Source organism: Aspergillus caelatus (genome assembly GCF_009193585.1).
Source record: "Aspergillus caelatus strain CBS 763.97 unplaced genomic scaffold BDV27scaffold_59, whole genome shotgun sequence".
Classification (NCBI taxonomy): domain Eukaryota; kingdom Fungi; phylum Ascomycota; class Eurotiomycetes; order Eurotiales; family Aspergillaceae; genus Aspergillus; species Aspergillus caelatus.
Genome location: NW_022475322.1, coordinates 119,054 through 138,499, shown reverse-complemented (window position 1 = coordinate 138,499; position 19,446 = coordinate 119,054). Strand labels below are relative to the sequence as shown.

The 19,446-nt window shown below is 50.1% G+C and overlaps 10 protein-coding genes across 10 annotated transcripts; 5 read left to right on the top strand and 5 right to left on the bottom strand.

The window, feature by feature from the left end:
* Positions 1-670: 670 nt before the first annotated feature.
* On the bottom strand, positions 671-2,276 carry BDV27DRAFT_144030 (putative aldehyde dehydrogenase; the record flags this gene model as incomplete). Its single annotated transcript, XM_032070196.1, has 4 exons — positions 671-1,249; positions 1,311-1,576; positions 1,644-1,992; positions 2,058-2,276. 4 exons carry the CDS (start codon positions 2,274-2,276, stop codon positions 671-673), a joined length of 1,413 nt encoding a protein of 470 aa, XP_031929067.1.
* A 1,027-nt stretch (positions 2,277-3,303) lies between these two features.
* BDV27DRAFT_156415 (putative salicylate hydroxylase) lies at positions 3,304-4,983 on the bottom strand (the record flags this gene model as incomplete). The annotated part of the gene is made up of 6 exons (XM_032072334.1): positions 3,304-3,653; positions 3,706-3,845; positions 3,897-4,052; positions 4,112-4,268; positions 4,324-4,882; positions 4,933-4,983. The coding sequence occupies 6 exons, from the start codon at positions 4,981-4,983 to the stop codon at positions 3,304-3,306; spliced, it is 1,413 nt and encodes a 470-aa protein (XP_031929066.1).
* A 352-nt stretch (positions 4,984-5,335) lies between these two features.
* Positions 5,336-6,453, top strand: BDV27DRAFT_144028 (cupin domain-containing protein; the record flags this gene model as incomplete). The annotated part of the gene is made up of 3 exons (XM_032070195.1): positions 5,336-5,591; positions 5,654-6,088; positions 6,149-6,453. The coding sequence occupies 3 exons, from the start codon at positions 5,336-5,338 to the stop codon at positions 6,451-6,453; spliced, it is 996 nt and encodes a 331-aa protein (XP_031929065.1).
* A 225-nt stretch (positions 6,454-6,678) lies between these two features.
* Positions 6,679-9,447, top strand: BDV27DRAFT_171262 (putative C6 transcription factor). Its single transcript, XM_032075556.1, has 9 exons — positions 6,679-6,839; positions 6,893-6,993; positions 7,047-7,273; positions 7,330-7,830; positions 7,886-8,078; positions 8,133-8,282; positions 8,339-8,826; positions 8,894-9,103; positions 9,153-9,447. Exons 1-9 carry the CDS (start codon positions 6,741-6,743, stop codon positions 9,314-9,316), a joined length of 2,133 nt encoding a protein of 710 aa, XP_031929064.1. The 5' UTR covers positions 6,679-6,740; the 3' UTR covers positions 9,317-9,447.
* Positions 9,448-9,833: 386 nt separating this feature from the next.
* BDV27DRAFT_156412 (uncharacterized protein) lies at positions 9,834-10,419 on the bottom strand (the record flags this gene model as incomplete). Its single annotated transcript, XM_032072333.1, has 2 exons — positions 9,834-10,238; positions 10,303-10,419. 2 exons carry the CDS (start codon positions 10,417-10,419, stop codon positions 9,834-9,836), a joined length of 522 nt encoding a protein of 173 aa, XP_031929063.1.
* Positions 10,420-11,342: 923 nt separating this feature from the next.
* On the top strand, positions 11,343-12,317 carry BDV27DRAFT_156411 (uncharacterized protein; the record flags this gene model as incomplete). Its single annotated transcript, XM_032072332.1, has 2 exons — positions 11,343-11,760; positions 11,953-12,317. 2 exons carry the CDS (start codon positions 11,343-11,345, stop codon positions 12,315-12,317), a joined length of 783 nt encoding a protein of 260 aa, XP_031929062.1.
* Positions 12,318-12,415: 98 nt separating this feature from the next.
* BDV27DRAFT_171258 (transferase) lies at positions 12,416-14,121 on the bottom strand (the record flags this gene model as incomplete). Its single annotated transcript, XM_032075555.1, has 1 exon — positions 12,416-14,121. The coding sequence occupies exon 1, from the start codon at positions 14,003-14,005 to the stop codon at positions 12,416-12,418; it is 1,590 nt and encodes a 529-aa protein (XP_031929061.1). The 5' UTR covers positions 14,006-14,121.
* Positions 14,122-14,804: 683 nt separating this feature from the next.
* On the bottom strand, positions 14,805-15,262 carry BDV27DRAFT_125969 (uncharacterized protein). Its single transcript, XM_032066454.1, has one exon. It carries the CDS (start codon positions 15,252-15,254, stop codon positions 15,048-15,050), a length of 207 nt encoding a protein of 68 aa, XP_031929060.1. The 5' UTR covers positions 15,255-15,262; the 3' UTR covers positions 14,805-15,047.
* A 109-nt stretch (positions 15,263-15,371) lies between these two features.
* On the top strand, positions 15,372-16,660 carry BDV27DRAFT_125968 (fungal specific transcription factor domain-containing protein; the record flags this gene model as incomplete). The annotated part of the gene is made up of 1 exon (XM_032066453.1): positions 15,372-16,660. A coding segment is annotated over one exon (1,160 nt), but the record flags the coding sequence as incomplete, so codon positions are not given.
* A 791-nt stretch (positions 16,661-17,451) lies between these two features.
* Positions 17,452-19,348, top strand: BDV27DRAFT_125967 (MFS transporter). The gene is made up of 5 exons (XM_032066452.1): positions 17,452-17,605; positions 17,668-17,913; positions 17,971-18,813; positions 18,884-19,057; positions 19,111-19,348. The coding sequence occupies exons 1-5, from the start codon at positions 17,515-17,517 to the stop codon at positions 19,161-19,163; spliced, it is 1,407 nt and encodes a 468-aa protein (XP_031929058.1). The 5' UTR covers positions 17,452-17,514; the 3' UTR covers positions 19,164-19,348.
* The last annotated feature ends 98 nt before the right edge of the window (positions 19,349-19,446 follow it).

The window sequence follows — 19,446 nt, the reverse complement described above, 5'->3', positions numbered from 1 at the left end:
CAGTGACCATACTGTCACGGCGTCTGCCCAGCACCCTACATAGAGTTCGATAGCTCATGGAATTCAGAACCCTAAGCAATTCGTTCTTCTCCAATCGTAGTAGATTCTTCCTTTTAATCCTGGACACCCCCGATCTCCCTAGTACTATAAATGTTGCAGCCGGCTCTCCTACATTGCCCCAAAGGCCTACCGCCAGCTAGATCTTGTATACCGGAAGGGCGCCGACACTAAGTTGAATAGTAATGCGTCGGTTTTTGTAAGTGCTAGCGGGTGTTGTGCTAGCTACAATCTCAACTGGATGGTTACCTAAACAGGTACGATTGAAGGCGAAGACTAAAGTTATCCTAGGTGGAATTATACGTCTTTTTTATATCCTCGTGGTCAGTATATGCCTGCTAAATTTTGAAGTATGTCAACTTCTAGCGAGACACTGCATCACACGAGGTCGCTTTAGAGAAAAATATATAAATAAATAAAATCAGCTACTGTAGTAAATGTGGATGTAGCCTATGCGCTAGATCCCAATAGGTGGTTAAAGTCTACAGTACATCCCTTAGCTACCTGTGCAACTATCTCCATTGAAATATCTCGCTGTCGGTACAACTGTGTCCGAAAAGACATAGCATTCTAGGACTTATTTAGTTCATTCACCCTTACACTCCGGTGGACCCTACTGATGCAGAGTGACGACTTTAGTCTGCACAAACTCCTCCAACCCCCAGCGAGCGCCAAATCGCCCCCAACCACTATCCCCATACCCTCCGTGAGGTAGAGTCGGTTCGTCATGCACCGTCATGGAATTAATGTGGACTGCACCTGCCTTAATAGCACCGGCCAGCTTAAGGGCGCGATAATGATTGCGGGAAATAATTGAGCTTGATAATCCATAATTAGCCGCCTGCATGATAGCAGTCATCTGTTCTTCTGTCTCCACCGCTACAATACCGACCACAGGACCGAAAGACTCAATTTCAAAAAGGTCCATCTCGGGCGTCAATCCCGTCACAACGGTTGGGGGAAAGGATCGATCCGAGACCTCGTGATTTACTGTGGTGTGAGACGTATGAATCTGGGCGCCCTTCTTGCACGCATCAGACACGAGCATCTCTACCTTGGCCTTAGCAGACGGTGAGATGAGCACCGAGGTGGTATTGATATTGCGCAGGATAGCCAGAATCTTGGCTTCGAGAGCCGGAGCCACGGCGATTGTAACCAGGACCTTGTCGGTGGACATGCAGATTTGACCGTTCTGGTACTACTCTTAGCTTTTTCTGTCCCGCAGGGCCCCTGACCTCGGGATTTTAGCTTACATTGAGAAAGGCACCTTTGGTGATCTCTTGGGCTGCAAGATCTAGGTCAGCATCATCGAGGACCACCGTGAAGTTCTTGCCACCGAGTTCCAACAAAACAGGCTTCAGAGCGAGGGCGGCTTGCGAGGCGATAATACGTCCGACTTGGGTTGAGCCAGTAAAGTTACACTTTTTAATAGCGGGGTGTTTTATAAGTACGTCGAAGATCTCCGGCGCGTCCTCCGGTCGATGCAGAAGGAAGTTCAGGACGCCGCGGGGGAAACCAGCTTGCCGGAACAGCGAGGCGAGAAGGTAGTGAGTTTGGGGACTCAATTCGGAGCCCTAGATTAATACCAGTAAGTAAATAGATTGCCCCGCGTGTATCAGTAGCAATCAGTAAGCGGCTTGCCTTCAAGATCGCAACATTTCCAGCGGCAATAGGAGCCACTACAGCACGAAGGCCCAAGATTATGGGGGCGTTCCAGGGAGCGATTCCGAGAACTACTCCGAGAGGCTCTTTAAGGACTAAGCCATAGCCGTTCCGGACAAAGGGCAGTGAGCCCGTGGCGATGCTAGTGGTAAGAGCACCATACTCTTCAATCATACCGATAGCGTCATTGGTAATGATTTCTGCCCATAGGGGTCCGCAACTGATCTCTTGATCACACACCCGCTTGATTTCCTCGGCTCTACTGCGCAGAACCTGGTTGCCTCGATTGATCAGTGATGGTTATTGCATTATTTATCCATATCGGGGGGCTCACAAACTTCGGCCAACTTGAAGAGGAAAGTCCGGCGCTCAATCGGGGTAGTCTTTGACCATGCAGCAAATGCCTGCGCACTGGACTGTGCGGCTTGTAACGCCAGTTCCTTGGTTGCGCCTTGATAAAGGATGGGGCCCTGTGCATATGCGTTGACAACGGTGCCGTGCCTATCGTGAGGCAACAGGACATCCTGTCCATCAATAATGAGGGGAATAGTCGACATGTTCATGATGGGCTATGAGTAGTGCAAGGCTTATTGAGTGGTAAGCTTGTGGATTAAGTGCTACACAGCATTATAACCACTGGCACAGTCTCAGTGTAGGGGGAAGTAACGGCAGTTAGTACGGCAGTGAAAAGATATCTACAGAATCATCCCGAGATCGTCGAGTGGAGCAGTAACCCACGGCCGGGGAGTCAGCGGAAACATCAGGTTAAGCCCCGGCAGCTTGATGTGAACGGCCTGGTCGAGAAATCAAATAAAGGATACTAGGTTATTTGGCCCTATGTTGACCCTTGCGGAGTACTGAAGATAAAATACGCCTACAAAGAGCGTTTTGAGACCAAGCACCCGGTTCAACAGCTCGCTCAGCACTGGCCACTCCGAGAAAGTACCTATTTGAGCACCTTTTCAACCACTTTAATTTTCAACAATGCACTTCTATCTTAGTTCAGGTCTATGGCATAATTATATGTGGGTGAGGTCTTCTCATTCAGCATATTACGCAGGAGTTTGCGGAAAGCAATAACCTAGTATAGCATAGAGCTCAGAGCTCATGCGCTTGGCCATGTATTGGCAAGATGAACTCTGACTAACAATTTATCTATTATAGCGGATTTTTGGTCATAATAGCATCGAAGTTTCAAGTTCTAGCTATTCTAGTCTAGACATACTATTAGAAACCTATGGAGAGCAAAGAGTGAAGCAGCTGATATATAAGTAACTTATGACAATTATGTGTAGTATTTGCTCTTTTCTTTGGACAACCTTTCGTCTATTCTGGTTGACTATCCAGACAAGTTAAAAATCCGACGTATCACCAGCTAGATGGGAGTCATGCACGCTCAACATTTGAGCTGCAGTCCAAACCCTACACCGTCTCTAGTAAAGTACAGTTTACTGTATTTGAACGAAAACGACGTATTGCAAAACGTTTATCTCACGCGGCTCATAAATCTCATTGATGCATCCAGAATAAAATGTATTCTGCGGGGTGCATTGACGAGGGATATAATATAACAGCATTGGCCATCTACTCCTTCCGCAACCCCCTCCACTCCGCCCATGCTTGGTCAATCTCGCGCTCAGCCTCGTAGCCATAACACCACATCTGGGTGGCCGGATCACTCCACTGATTTGGGCTATGACTGAAGGAAAGACCTTCCACTTCTGGCTCCATGGCAGCATCGCGTGCCTCCTGCATGGGCCCGTCCGCAAAGTGCCACAGCTGGCCGTTGAGCAGACTGGCCTCTTGCATTTGGCCCGCCCGTAGGATCCGCACTTTCTCGAAGATGGCCAGAGCCTCGGTTAGCTGCTCCTGGGACTGCATGTAGGATAAGGAGCGAGCTAACGCGACGCCGTCTTCTACGGCCATCGCTGCACCTATCATATACCAGTCAATGAATTTCACTCTCCAGGTTGCGTGCATACTTACCCTGCGACATGTAGGGCAGCATCGCATGAGCCGCGTCACCTAGAATGACCAACTTGCCCCTCGTCCAGCGGTTAAGCAAGGAACCACTCACCAAGGGCCATTTAATCGTCTTCTCCACCATACCAATGATCTTGGTAAGCCTGTGGGTACTCATGAGTAGGGAACGCCTAAACATACACGAAATGACTCACACAGGATCCCATCCTAGGAACTCAATTTTCATGGCTTGCAAGGCCGTCTGCACGTCCCACGTGGCTGGATCAGAGGTATCTGGGTGCGAGAGAACCATGTTGAAGGCTTTGCCCGCGCCAATCGTATAGGTCATGACGTGTCTCGAGTCGCCGATCCTGTGGTCTGGTGTGAGTATAAAGAAATCAGGACGGAGAGGCAGGTGAGGACACTTTACCAAATATTGAGCCCAGGCCGTTCCAGAATCCATGATACATCGGGGTCATTTCGCATCCGGTTGACATCCACCACCGCCCGATACGCAGCGAAGCCGGGATTTCGGAAAAGCATCTTCTCACCATCAAGGATTACGTTCCGAGCCACTGACTTGATACCTGTCATTCCCTCAGCTCGTATGATTATGTAGAAGCATAGTAGGGGAGGACAAACCGTCCACAGCGACGATGAGGTCTCCGGTATATCTTGTGCCGTCTTCCAGGGTGATACTGCCCAGCGCTGAATCGTAATCGACAACTCTCGCTCCCAGCCTGATCTGAATACCCATATCCTGAGCTTTCTGGTACAGCGCCGAGTGAAAGTCGGCCCTATGAACCACATAGTAGGGCGCGTGGAAGTTGTTGACGAAGTCCGGAATCAGCCTAGTCTTTCCTATTACCTTCCCATTCTGCCATCGGCGAAAGGAGATGGACTCTGGCGTGGTGACGTAAGGCTTCAGGTAAGACTCCAGCCCGAGCTTGAATAAGATGCGCGCTGAGTTAGATGGGATTTGAATTCCCGCACCAACTTCCCCGAGTACTGCTGTTTGCTCGTAAATGGTGGCCTTGTGGCCGGCCTGCGTGAGAGCGATAGCTGTGACCAGCCCTCCGAGACCCGCCCCGACAACAAGGATGTTCAATCCTAGCGACCCAGAGGTAGGCTTGGGAAGAGTGGGAAGGGTGCCCTCTATGGTCTTTGCAAACTGGAGGCAGTTACTCGGGTAGGTCGGCATCTGTCCATCGGTCAGAAAGGATGGCCCATGTTGATTGCGAGCCCACTGACCGTGAGTGGTCGTTGACTGGGGACCGTCCCCGGCCCTTCTCTAGAAACCATGGTAGAAATTGTACGGAGAGGATACGTTGCTCTATCGTGTAACGCTAAAGATGCGGCACGTGCTAGCGGCCAACCCTAGGTAGCCTCTTATACAGTTGTTGAGGATGGTTGGAGCATTTAGCCCAGCCGATCTATCCCCGCTATCTACTACTCCCGATCTACCCCCGATTGGCAAAGCAATCCGTCATTTGCTTGTATCACGAGAATAGGTTCTGAGGCAAACGCAGTTACTGTGAACTTTTATGATAAGAACCACTGGTTGACTCGGAGGAACTACCCTTCCCTTTTGCTTAACTGTCTGATTTTGTGGAGTACTACTCTCTCCACAAAAATACCACTTATCACATTCACTATGGCTCCTTCCCTGGTTAACACACCTGCGCAGAGCACGGACAGCGCGGCTCAACTGCTGCAGGATCTCGAGGATAGCAAAACTATGCCCCTCTGGACCCAGATGACGAGACTAAACCCCCCAGAGCCCAATCCCACCGCCGTCCCCTTTGTGTGGAAGTATGACAACATTCGCCCTAACCTGCTGCGTGCCGGCCACCTGGTCACCGAAAAGCAAGCAGAGAGGAGAGTCCTGATGCTGGTGAACCCTGCTCGAGGTACGCCCCCTGGGATGCTTCCTTTGCTTGGTAGCCGGGCCCGTTAATGACACCCCAAGTAGATGCCCCTTACACCACTGATACACTCTACGCCGGCCTGCAGCTGGTTATGCCGAATGAGACCGCTCCAGCCCACCGACATACGGCCTTTGCGATGCGCTATATTATTGAAGGCAACGGGGGCTTTACGGCGGTGCATGGCAGACGAATTCGCATGCAGAAGGGCGATGTGATTCTGACACCTGTTTGGAACTACCATGATCATGGCAAAGACGGCAGCGGTCCAATGATATGGCTAGACGGCCTGGATCTACCTAACTTCCGTCACTTCCCTGTCCATTTTGTAGAGCACTTCAGCAAGCCCCGCTACCCGGCCGAGGATGTCGACAAGTCTGCGTCCCCCATCGTTTTCCCCTGGGACCAGATGAAGGCTCGGTTAGACGAGACGGAGGGCAATTGGGCTACACAGCGCTATTTGAAAGCTGACGGTCGAGAGGGTAAGCATCCCTGATACCACGCCCTCTCCGCACGGTTGGGCTAAGGAGTGGAATATTTAGTGAGTCGTGTTCTGGGCGGCTGCGCAGAGAGGCTGGATGCGGCGACCTCGTCTCCACGCCGGCAAGACACCCTATCAGCCGTTTATCATGTCATTACCGGCAAGGGTCGCTCAGAGGTGGGCGGCCAGGCGTTTGAGTGGAAGGCGGGAGACACCTTCTGTGTACCCTCCTGGTATCCCTACCAGCATTTTGCTGATGCGGGAGAGACGGTCTATCTCTACCGCTTCGACGATAAGCCGATGATCGCGGCACTGGGATTTTATCGGTCGGTGGCGGATAATATTGAGACATTGATGTCGGACTGACAGTGACAGAAGAGCAGATATCTTTCTTGTGTCGCAGTAGTAGTAGAGAAGTTAGTTATGCAAATTTTCGCAATTGGTCATCTAAGCATAATGACGATGTTATGCGGTTCATAAATGTGCACATATGGAGCATTTGGCCGACTCAAGTTCCGGACTTTCCCCGGCTTCCCCGGCTTCGATGCCATGCCCTCTTAACTCCGGTTCTCAGTTCCATCCATACCCACTGCACAGCCTGGTAGAGATAGCTGTAGCAAAAGCAAGTCATAGCCAGCATTAGGCACCCTGTCATGGAGCTACCATCCGATCAAGCCACCCTCCAAGGACCACCAAGCAAACGTCGCCGCGTGGCTCAGGCATGCGATATATGTCGCACGCGAAAGTCCAGGGTGGGCATCCAATGGCTAAAGTCGAGCAATCCCACTAATTCCTGTGTTCCTAGTGTGATGGTGTTCGGCCTCAGTGTGGCATGTGCAAAGATCTAGGGTTTGAATGTATCTATACGCCGCCAGTCACAGCCACCAATGTGATCGTGCAAAAGGAGTGAGCATCGGCGTATTTCATTCCCATTGCTGCGTGTACTGATCGGTCCCGAGCTACCTCCAAAATCTGGAATCGCGGATGAAGTCACTCGAGGATAACCTCAACACTATGCGTTCAGACATGACGCGGCTGGCGGCGCACATGAGCAGCAAAAGCCCACCCAGCGACGGTCAACCGGAGCCCTGTCATCAACCACTGGCCGATCTGGCAGGACCAGAGGATCCCACTGACGCCATGGGCGCGGTGACCTTCGCGGATGAGGAAGAGTGCGGGTATTTTGGTGCGGTGATTCATCTCCGATCCGTCCAAAAGCAGGCTAATGGGAAACTGCTGCAGGCCCGTCATCGAACATCGCCTTTCTGCGGCACCTATCCCGTGCAGTGTCGCACAGTGAACGCAATCAACAGGAAATCAACTCTCCCCGGATGGATAAAATTGCCTATGATGGCGGTTTCGTCAGCGCCACTCGGCCTCCATCGCCGGTATCCGGCCGCACGCCCACGGCTGTGCATGCTGGGCTCGCGACGGATCCTCTCTTGCCGTCATCAGAAGAGACATTGCAACTGATTCGCCGGTATTTTTACGATACGGGTTTGCTGTTCCCTTACATCCACCCCCCGACCTTCTTTGAGACATATCACCAATTTAAAAACAATTCTAAAAAAGTCCGCCGAACCTGGCTAGGCTTGCTGAACATCATGCTAGCCATGGCGAAAGTTACTGCCATATCCACCCATGCCCCAGCTGAAATGCGAATCAAAGAGTCCGCCCGATACTATCGGCAGGCTCTTAATCTGTGCCGGGGCGAGATTCTACGAGGGACAACTTTGGAGGTCGGTGGGTTGGCGCACATTGTCCATTCCTCAGCGCAGCAATATTAACATTCCCGTAGTGCAGTATCTCCTACTCATGGGCCAGTATCTCCAGGGGACGCAGAAATCCGTCCAGGCGTGGACCGTGCACGGACTCGCCGTCAAGGCCGCGCTGCAGCTAGGGTTACATTCGAAAGATGCCTCCCAGGCGTTTCCGCCTCTCGAGCGCGAGATACGAAAAAGAACGTGGTTTGCCTGTGTGGTACTGGATCGGTACACGACTCTCCGAGCTTCGTTGATTCTAGTTCCCGGCTGATTGCCCCCTAGAACTTTGAGTATGACCTTTGGACGACCGCCTGCGATCCCTGACAATTATGTTCAGCTGGACCTCCCCGTCGTCCCAAGCATCACCGAGGGTCAACCAGTCGTCGATGACGAGATTATTCATCAGAGCATCCATTTTTTTAATCATACCATGTTGGTGGACACCACAACTTGGCCGTTCCACTGTCCTCGCAGCTAATCGTGACTAGAACCTTGTATAAGCAAATGGGCAACATCATTGACCGGATTTACGGTCAGAATTTGGGCTGTCAACCTAGCCTGTCAGTTGGTGAGACAATGGGCCGAGTGCTGTCGATCGAGAACCAGCTATTCTCGTGGGTTATGGCGCTTCCGGAGAACCTTCGTCAATTATCGCTGCAGGACTTACGCGAGGGAGTTGAGCAATCGGCATCCCAGCCGCGGCTGTTTCCCCTAAAGTTTCGGGTAGTTCTCACATTGCGATATCTCCACGTCCAGATCTTGCTGCATCGGCCCATCCTAGTCAAACTTCTTGACGCTAGCCACGCGTCCGGTCTGGAGCCCGGCGAAGAGCGGATTTTGAATGAAATCGGCTATAGTAGCATGAAGAAGTGCGTCGAATCGGCCATGGGTATTATCGACATGATCCACGAGCTAGTCTGTGCGACAGGGTGGCAGCGCGACCTTCTTGGGGCGTGGTGGTATTCCCTTTATTACAGTAAGTTGCCCTCCTTCACTTCTCCTTAGGCTTGCGGGTATCTCATTCTTCTTGTCTGCCGGGACAGCCTTCAATGCGGCATTAGTCATTATCGGGGCCACCTGGGTACAGCGCGCAAGGCAGTCGGTTCGAGATTTCCCGTCACATCAGGTTGCCAACATCGAGCTCTATCCTGGTCGCGCCGTCGCAACTCTGCGTCAACTGGATATGGGCAATCGGATGGTGGAACGCTGCAGGTACTACCTTGAGCAGCTGATATCTATTCTCCAATTACAGCGTAAGGGTTATGTTCACTCTGTCGACTCAATAACGCTAAGATTATACAGAGGAGGATTCAACTGATACGGCCCCGATTGAGCTCGGCCTGGCCGCCATGGGCAGCTCCATCACGGACGGTAACCTTCCATCGTTTGGCATTGAATGTGGAGAATTCATGTTGGATGACTTGTTTATAAATATCGCACAGGGACCGGCATTGGAACGTTGGTAGGCTGCGCCATCATCGACCGCATCTCAGTCTTGTTCATAAGCGGGGAAGGAAGGCTTGAGAGCTTGGTATCTTTACTCCCAGATGACCTCCTCTTTTCCTATACCAATGACCCCCACACTCTCTCTCTTCAGCTTCACTTTCTTGTAAATGCCCTAGTACACCGGAATCAACGTTTTATATGTCCCTCAGATCCTCCGAATGGAAGGAAATCGTTGTGAACGCTTGCATAAGGCGAACACGTAAGATTGGAGAGGTATAACGCTATCCAACTGGTTCAACATATTCAAGGGGGATCATTGCGAGCGGTAGAGTCATGGAGGCAATTGTATTCTCGAGAAACACTATAGAATATTTCCGGCTGCGAAACGGACCCGCTACAGGTTGGTTAATTAGGTCTAGATGGTTTAGATATCTTAGATAGTCATTTGTTTTAAGCATCATTTATAGACTAATCTTAGTCCACCATGAAAATATAGAGCAAAAATTATCTATTTAGCCACCGCGAAGTATTCTAGTATTAGTCAATTAGGGGATTTCCCAAGAGACCATCGCAGTTTACCGTACACGTTGGATCGATCTTAATTCTTGCTGCTGAGGTGTCGCCGATTGTGATCCTCGACGTCGCTCCGCCTGCTCCAAGCTTTTCGTGGTCACCATTGACTTTTGTCAACTTCTTACCCCCCACACCATTTTCCTTCTTTATCTGAGACATCCCTTGACCTGAGCTACTCGAAGGAGTTTCATGTGTGCATTTCCAACGACGCCGACCTTTTGTACTGCCTTTTGTAGACGCCTTTGCCAGAGGGATATCGGAGTCGGGCTCCTGGGAGATTTTAATATTCGTGCGTCTCCGTTTGACCGATTCTGATCTTCCAGGGCCGATCGTAGGATCACCCTTGTGACATACGCGAATTCGCTTCGACTATAGATCTCAATCAGAGGCCTTGCTACTGGCCCTCATAGAACGCGACCGGAGTGGTACATACCAAAGGGGCGTCATCATCACTGCTCTCTGATTTCAATGGGGGTTCTCGCCCGACGTTAGATGGGTTTTTTCTCTTCGCCATGCGATGTGTGCTTGAAGGCTGATGATTCTCAGCCATCCTGTTGTTCTTTCGATTTGTCGTCTACAGATGATATCTCCAGTCACACGTTAAAAGCGGTTTACAGGAGATATAACGCTGCTGCGAGGTGTTTGGCAGAGAAACAATGAGGTGAGGCTAAGTGAGGAAAGGAATTGGTTAAGAAGTATGGACATTATATGTTCACCACATATGCCTGGAAGCAGACAGAAAACACGAGTAATGTATCAGCGAGAAAGAAAAGAAAGAACTGCAAAACAAACAGCTGACATTGAAAGAATTCAAGAGACCAAGAAAATTCACGCTTCCTCGCTGAACAGTCTCCAAGCTCCTACGGCCATAGGGCTTTCGGAAGCTTATGTATCGGACCCGAAAACCGAGCTCTTCCGGACAGCGCAAAAAGACTTTTTCGACCACATTTCAAGAATTTACACCAAACTGCTTCAAATTACTAATCGCTATTTCTAATGAACCACTAAGGTTGCTTGGCTGCTTCGTGCTAGGGCTATATCGGCCGAACCTTCTTCTGATATGGGGCAGCAACGAAGCAGGGCTGCGGTACGTCACAGGGCGAATACCGACATCTCTTGTCGTCATGACTGATCTGTAGCTGATTACTAGATATTTGCTAGTGTGATCTGTGCTATTCTAGGAAGGTTTGTATTACAAACCCCGGATAGTAATTCCGTTGATTAATGGTCCTGTCGTGTAGGTGAAATGCGATTGAGAGGAACATTGTAAGAATTGTTGGGTGGCGCAGGTTGAATGTCGACGTACTCGTCCTGTGCGGTCTGCACGGTCAAGGCAGTCAAAGTGGGTTCTCATATTTCGTTATCCTACCCTATTGAAGCTCTATACCTGATGCCAATACCAGAATATCTGCTCTTGCCAAGAGATTGGAAGCCCTGGAGAGTAGTTCGCGTGCTCCTGACAGGTTTGTACTCATGTCTCATCCGGCTGAGGTTAACCTGGATACACGTACTAATTATATATATCTTAGCCATGCCAGCTCTAGCCCGACTCGTCAACCAGTGCAGCAGCAAATAGACATTAACAGCCATATGAATGAAGGGGAGTGTGATGATGCAAATAGCCCAGAAAAGAGGAATAATGTTACCCGGGCAGAGCCCATGGGTCAGAGTCTTGCGGCCTACGAGACTATACTCGAAACACTAGACGACCGTGCCAAAATATACAGCACGTGGACCCGCGTACTAGAGGCAGCAATTTATACTAATCACCAAATATCCAACACAGGGCCAACATTTCCAGTAGGTATTGAAGAGCCCATAGACCCGATGATTGAGCAGACAGACTCGCCCGAATCATTCAAGCCAGAGTTGTTGTACATGATATCGCCAGGTATGGTTCTATTTCCTCACAGATGACTACGATTGACGGAGTATGGTACATCAAACCTCTTATCCATGTCCCTAACAAAACTTCTTAACAGGACAATCCTACTATTCCCCCCCCGTCCATTCTTCTCTCTATTTTGCAATGTCGTCAGGACTTCGAGTTCTCGGGACATGCAACTGATGCAGAGAGCCACAGTAGCACTTGACCCCTTCAGCACGTTTGTACCAGCAGCCAAGTTACATCGGTTATTTGAAACCCTGCTCAACCTCTGTCGGCCTCTGTTCTTAGCCGACAAAGAAGCCTCTGATCAGTCCATGGCTGTTGTCAATGACGCAGCTGCATCAGCCAGCTTGGAAGACAATATTGGGCAGTTAGATAATAACGGGAGGCACACATGGCCCGATTGCGCGAATTCTAGTATTTATGTCGCAGGGGATCCAGTGGAATCTGAAGAGACTGTTTCAAGCATTCCCTGGGGCGAAGAACAAATGTTAGATCTTTTCAACAGCGAGCCGTGTCTCGAATGGCTCGAGACGGTGTCATTTAATTTGGCAGAATAATTCCAACGAGTAGAATCATTCTCCAAAGTCTCTGCGAACAGTCACCATAAAAGGCTTACGATCGATGATGGCATTGATCTTTTTTCTGTCTCTTTTATTTAGCAACAATAAAAGCTTCGAAACTCATCATCTCGATCCAGTATCTCCCAGAGCGGCTCACTCAACGTAAGATTAACATCAACAGCACAAGGCACCCCGTCTTCCTGTACATCATTCTGTCCTCTATCCTGTAAGGTCTGTTCCTCGGTCGACAGCATCATGGCCAACCCATCTACCAACGAGATCTCCGTAAAAGGAGGCGAAACAAGCACCGGCATAATCGGCTTCGCATCCACATCCACATCAAAATCAACACCAACATACATATCAAACTTCGACCACTGACTAACAATGAAACTGCCATTTCCAAACTCAAAATTCACCTTAATGCGACTCTTATCCGGCTGCGCCGCAACCCACTTCAGGGTCCGTTCCATTGTCGACGAGTCAACAGAGTGAATCTGCTCATGCAGTGCCTTAGCAACTTTCCATAGTGGCGCATCCGCCAATAACTCGTGCGAATGGTACGCAGTGGGACAGTAGACTGCGTTTGGGAAGTAGCGTGGGTGGAGATTGAGACGATCTGGGGAGCGACAATTAATAGAGGCCCAGAGCCCGCGCGTGAGTTCGGAGGCGGCTTTTGATGACGACATGCCTTGGGATTTGAGGTGTTGGAAGCGGACCTGGTAGCTGCGTTGGTAGAGGTATGCGGATAGGGCGTCGGACGTGGATACCCAGTCTTGGGTTTGTGGGTTGGGGTCTGTTGCGAGGGTTTTCAATTTCTGGAGCTCTGGGCCTGGGAAGCGTAGTACGCGTCCGATTACCCGGGGTTGGAGCTTTTGATTTGCGCTTGTGAGAGGTGGGTCTCGGGGTTTGGTGGAGAGATTGCCAGTCGCTTCTATGTAGAATACTGATGGCTGGTATTTGAGGGCTTCGTGGCGTTCTTCTGGGGACATGGTGTTTGCTGCTGAGAGGTATGACCGGATTTCCGGTGGAGAGGAAAGGGTCGGGAGGGCGATTGCCTCGGACTGATTGACAGGAACTCCCCGGTAGATCTCAGCGAGGTCACGGACGAACTGGAAGAATCCATGTGCGTCACAGACGATGTGATGGAGCCGGATTCCGAGTGAAACGCCCCCGCAAGCAAACCGCGTATGCTTGATGGCGACAAGAGGATCGCGACAGACTCCTTCCATCGTCGGGTCGAAAGGGGGGAGTAGGGTGTTTCCAGATGCAGGTAGATGTGGCATTAGAATGCGACCTGAAGTGGAAGCCGAAGCAATGTCGTCCAACCGTGAGCTACACTGGGCCTCTAGGAGCTCTGCTCCGGTTCCTAAAGCCCCAAGCTCTGGGACTTTGCTACTCGGGTTGAAATGTAGGCGACCTGTCAGATGCGGATAGTAATCTAGTACCATTGAGAGTGCGCGACGTAGGCGTTCAGCCGGTATGATCTCAGTGGTCTTGGAGTCAACACCTCCACTTATTGGTGAGTTCCTATAGATGAAAATCACCTGTATCGGTACAAAAGGGAACACTAAGTGATCCCCGGGCCCTAGATTGAATGGTGACTCCAACGGTAGCATTGCTGTCTTGTTGGCACACTGTACTGAATGTCTCGCCGTGACATGGATCTCATCGGTTGACGACATCGTCTCAACACTAGTAGATCTATATAAGGTGTCCAAGGTGATCGAGGAAGAAAGGTGGGTTCCGAAAATGTGCCTCAGTCGAGGGTGAGAAATTTATACCGCACCAAAGAGAATGCCACTTGAAGGACACGGTGCAAATTGCTCTATTATACCATCCGGAAAACCCATGTCGAGCCTTCATTCTTTTATAATTATATTTCTTCTCATGTTCGTCCGAAGTGAGTTAAATATGCTTAGTAAGGAACTTTTACCTCGGACGAAGCTGATACGGACGAATGAGAATCGCATGGAGTGGTTCCACTACGGGCAGGATATCTCTTGCCTCGCCACACGAGTCGGTAACTGTAGTTTCGTCCGAACCTAACGAAAAGGAATTTAGTACAAGCCGACTCCATGCCTCCAGCCAGGCGAATGAGGAAGGGGACGCATAGCTGCGTTTCTTGTATGTGGGCCTCCAATAATCATGGGTCAGTTAAGTAATAATCGAATCTAAACTAACACGAACCCAGGCCGACGACGGAAGGTCCGCTGTATCTTCCCTCCAAGTAACTCAGAAAGGTGCATTCACTGTGCAAGGCGAGGATCTACGTGCGTCCCACAGGGGTCGGACGTATTCCAGCCTAACTATGACTCGAATCAAACATCTTCAGGGGTCTCACCCAGTGCCCCAATAACCGGAAGGGATCCCCCAGACGTCCATTCGGATGGGTCGGTTCATGTTATTGGAGCACTAGCCCAACTAAAAGAAAGAGCTAGGTTATCTCTTAAGGGAGATCAACAATATGCAATGGACGCGGCTGCCAACAGCGCAGTCATCAACCCAGATACTGTGCAAAGTGGATGTGCGCCTATCATGAAGTTATTAAATCATGAACTAGTAGGACACTGCCCTTGATAGAAGGTCTATTGCTGTATCATTCTGCTCACGATGTGCAGATTGGTCAGACTCAGCCGGAAAAAGAGGCTTTTCCCATGTCGGCAATTCCACAACGTAAGGACAGCACGCGCCATAGCTCTGCACAACATATAGAACGGGCTGATGTTATATACGGACTTTGTCTGGCGTTGCCATCCGAATCAGAGATGATGGAGATCTTTCGGGCACGATGTCATTGGTGGCGAACATGGCGGGAGTCCTTTGCACTGGGTTGGGGCGAAGAAGATGATTCTGACCTCCAGAGCTTCGCAATGCGGGCGTTTCGTACTGGACATCCTTGCCTCTTGGCAATATTGTTACTGTGTTTTGCATTTAGTACCGGTGACTTTGGAACGTACCTCCGTCCGGTAGAACAGTTGATTCTATACGATGATAATCTAGCTGGTGGCAGATATGGTCTCCAATGTTTGATGGCATTAGGGCTATGCTATATGAGCTCCCTGCAGCCTCGGCGAGCCTGGATCGCGTACCGCAGGGCCAACACCCTAGCTCAACTTGCCGGTATCCACCAGAAGCATAGGAACTCGGCACTCTTAGATTCATTGTTTTGGCAACTGTTTAGTGCAGATCGATGGGTAAGCCTGATGATTGGGCTTCCGTACTCGATTCCAGAGAACCTTTGCGATCTAAACATTCCTCCTTTGACAGAGACCTCGCCGATCATTTTCCATGCTCGACATCTAGCTGTGTTGACCGGTCGGGTCATTGATTGCTTGCAGATCAACAAAGAGCCAACGCTTTCGTCAGTCATTAGAACTGATGAGCAGATTGACGAGGTTACCTCGCAGCTCCCGACGGGATACCTAGACATGGAGCAGATATCTACTTGCCAAGATATTCCTGAGAAGCATGCACGGCTTTACCGGCTGGCAAACATCCACCAGCTGAAGGCATATTTATACTTGCCATTTTTCTTGCAATCTTCGGGTATGAGTGGGCGAGAACATGGCCGAGCTTCGTGCGTGAAAAGTGCACGGTCGCTGCTCGAGGCTTACTTATGTTTGTATGAGAGTGATCCTACCACAACGCGCATCGACAACAGCGTCAAGCTCTCCGGATTCTCGGCACTTAGCGCTGCGGTCATTATCTTCCTTCATCTCCTCGGGCGACATACTTCGCGAGAGAAAAAGTCGAAACCGGACCCGGACTTATATGATCAGTCTCTTATCAACCGGACGCTTTCTGCCCTCAAGGATTGCTCCGAAGGCCAACCACACTCGCTGAGTGGTCAATGCCATACAGCCCTAGAGGAGCTAGTAGTAGGCAGTAAATCATTAGAAAAAGGGACTGGTCGTCAAATTGCCGTGCCGTATTTTGGTATCGTGACTGTAAATCGCGAATGTGATGACGCTGTTGAAAGAGAGGATGAAATATGGGAAGACATTCCGACAGGGTTTGACGTGTCCGAGCCAGTAGCTACGGCTTCGGAGCAATACAATCTCCCAATCTCGTTTGATGACCTATTGTTTTCATACGATGGTCCGTGGGTGGTCCCTAATCCGATGCATTTGGACTTGGCTGTGGATCAGGTTGATGCGGGGTTGGACTGGATGTCAGAGCTCAACTCTAGCGGTAATTTCCGAGAGTAACTCCTTACTTCCAACAATGTATGTACTTACTGAAGATGTACATCTTCAGAGGTAGGTATGTACGGAGGAATATCTGATTATTCTGCCTTTTGCCTCCTGTCGATCATCTCCACTACAAGTGGAAGTAGCATATTCCAAATTGGTTTCCTGGGTCGGGACGGAGGTGGGGGCAAGCTAGCGAGTGGCCTCGGTATGCACCTCCTAGTGCCAAGTTAGCCTTGAGCTGAGCTGCTGAATGCGTGAAGCAATGGGAATCCGCGGGTGATGTGTTCTTCAGGGTATCCACATTCAGGTGATCGGAATCTTTGATTAGTCGCTCGGGCCGCCACTGCAACCAAATTAAATGGAGTTCGTGTTCATGTTCGCGCGACGATGCACGATGATTAATTTGATCGGCGTTCTAAAGGCTATGAAAAGATTCCGGACGAGATCTTGAGGTTTGGGTCTTGTAAGTTGTAACAGCTTCCTCATCTCTTAACGTGACACCTTTAGCGCGAGTGAAACTTCCAACACAGATTTATGCAAGGGGCTGACTGAAGGGAGAGCCTACGAGTCAAAGCTGATCGACGCCATTCTATTCATTGAAATTTTCATGAGGCGTTCGTTTCAGTGTGTCGCGTCCTTGCGGCTGAGGGTGATATATAGAAAAAAAACCAATTAGGGCAGCGGAACTGCGGCTGAGCTGAAGGATAGCAATTCGTATCCACCGCGGGTCGGATGCATTTTTTCCTTTTTCTCTCGTTGGTCCGACAGGGATGATCAGATTTTGCGATTGCCTGGTTTAGCGACTATTAATGGGCATGAACTATTGACTTGCTGATCTCATGTTGCATGGGCCAAGTTAATTTGCCATTTATCCCGGCGAAAACCCAACCCCAGGCGTGTTTCTCGTATTATAAGACAAGAGGGCTGCCGAATTCCCCGGATTCAAAGACAGAAGGATAATCATCCCGTCAGTCACCCATCGCCAGCGACTCGAGACCATGGAAAGCGAAAAGCAACTGCCATGGGGTTACCGATGGCGCTCATCCCGAATCTTCATCCTTACGACGGTTCTCGTCGCCTTGTTTGCTGGTATTTTTTCCCTTGGCGTTGTAGCTCTGATGGTGCCAAATATCCTAACAGCTCTTCACCAGAAACCTTCCTGTATGGCTTCGTGGTTCCGATCTTGAGCTTTATGCTGGAAGATCGTCTTGGCATGGATCCATCCAAAACCCAGCGCATGACCACTGCCGTCCTGACTGTCCATGGCTTCGTGTCTCTGATCTCCGCGCCCATCATTGCCCATTTTGCAGATAAGACACCGAGCCGGAAGACTCCGCTGCTGATCGCTCTTGCAGGATGTGTGGCAGGTACCCTTTTAGTGGCCTCCACTTTTTCCAGTATGTACATCCGTCAAATCTGGTAGTTAAACCTTCGTTGAACTCACGGTCACATAGTTGAGGCGCTTTTTATCGGTCGGATCTTGCAGGCAGTGTCCGGTAGCGCCACATGGATTGTAGGGTTTGCGACCTTGACTGACAATATCGACCTGGACCATGTTGGCAAGGCACTGGGAACGGCTATGTCCGTTGTCACAGCCGCACAGCTCGGTGGCCCCATCGTCGCTGGTGCACTACTGGAGTTGGTGGGATACTGGCCGACTTGGAGCGCTCCTCTGCTGGTGCTCTTCCTGGATATTATCGCACGTCGACTGATGATCGAAAGGCGAGAATTACCGCTTGACCGACCCCCGTCTCCAAAGCTAACCGCTCCTCGCGACCCCGAGGAGAGCGAAAGGGCGCCGCTGCTTCCACCGTCATCCCCTACCAACAAGTCCCCAGACTCCAACACAGGTGCCACGGAGACTGAGCAAGTCAAGCCATCTCGCTCTTTCTACCGCATTATGATCAGTGATGCTGGCGTTGTGGCCTGTGTACTGAACACTCTTACCTTTGCCACCCTCATCTCCGCTTTCGATGCCACTCTCCCTCTTCACTTGCGCGATACCTTTCACTGGAACACCCTCTCCGTGGGCATGATTCTCCTAACTCTCCAACTTCCCCCTATGTTTCTTGGCCCTGTGGTCGGGTGGCTTCGCGATCGAGTTGGTGCCAGGTTGCCTGCGACGATTGGCTGGACGCTCTCGGCCCCAGGTCTGTGGCTGCTGGGCGTTCCCGGTGATAAGAAGTTCCCATGGGCCAGCCCAGAAACCAATGGCGAAGCCATCTTCCTCACTGGTCTGGTTAGTCTTGGTATTGTCTTCACCTTGATTCGCGGTGGGGGCACGATGCAGTTGGTTGGTGAGTCACGCTGGGTTCTTCTCCTTCCCTATCCCTAGTACAAACTCATGCTTATTAAATTTTCTATCAGCTGCTACCAAGGACATGGAAGCAAAGGATCCAAATATTTTCGGAGAATTCGGTGGGAGTTCCCGGGTCTTCTCCTTGACCGAAGTGGCATTCAGTCTCGGTTCCATGCTAGGTCCGTTGATTTCAGGCACTTTATCCGAAACGGCCGGGTATTACTATATGAATCTAGTTATGGGTAAGTGTACAGCATGTCTTGTGCCGTGGTATGTCTGCTAATGGTATTATCAGGTGCATTTTGTCTTCCGGTGGCGTTGTCGTGTTTTCTGTACTTCCGAGTTTGAGTAATGGGTGGGTTTTAAAATTAGGATATACGTAATGTTTTTATTGTATAAAAAAGGGAATGATAATATAGTCTGCATTTATAGCGGACCTGATTAGCAGGTACTGTGCTTATGTTCAATTAAAAAAAATAAGATCTTCGACAAGCACTAAAACTAATACTACATCAGAGAAAGGTTTATCTGTATGTTCCTGTACTGCATATGCTTTCTTGATACTGACACCTATCATAATCAAGCTGCATCGACAACGCATACATGGTCATTGATACAATGAAGTATGTAA

What these genes read in the sequence shown, in the direction of transcription:
- BDV27DRAFT_125969 (XM_032066454.1), bottom strand. Translation starts at nt 15,254, where the DNA reads ATGCAAAACACAGTAACAATATTGCCAAGAGGCAAGGATGTCCAGTAC.
- BDV27DRAFT_125967 (XM_032066452.1), top strand. Translation starts at nt 17,515, where the DNA reads ATGGAAAGCGAAAAGCAACTGCCATGGGGTTACCGATGGCGCTCATCC. An exon ending in AGTGGCCTCCACTTTTTCCA is followed by an intron (nt 17,914 to 17,970) that starts GTATGTACATCC and finishes ACGGTCACATAG; the next exon opens with TTGAGGCGCTTTTTATCGGT. An exon ending in CTATATGAATCTAGTTATGG is followed by an intron (nt 19,058 to 19,110) that starts GTAAGTGTACAG and finishes TGGTATTATCAG; the next exon opens with GTGCATTTTGTCTTCCGGTG.
- BDV27DRAFT_171262 (XM_032075556.1), top strand. Translation starts at nt 6,741, where the DNA reads ATGGAGCTACCATCCGATCAAGCCACCCTCCAAGGACCACCAAGCAAA. An exon ending in GGAAGAGTGCGGGTATTTTG is followed by an intron (nt 7,274 to 7,329) that starts GTGCGGTGATTC and finishes AAACTGCTGCAG; the next exon opens with GCCCGTCATCGAACATCGCC. An exon ending in CATTTTTTTAATCATACCAT is followed by an intron (nt 8,283 to 8,338) that starts GTTGGTGGACAC and finishes AATCGTGACTAG; the next exon opens with AACCTTGTATAAGCAAATGG.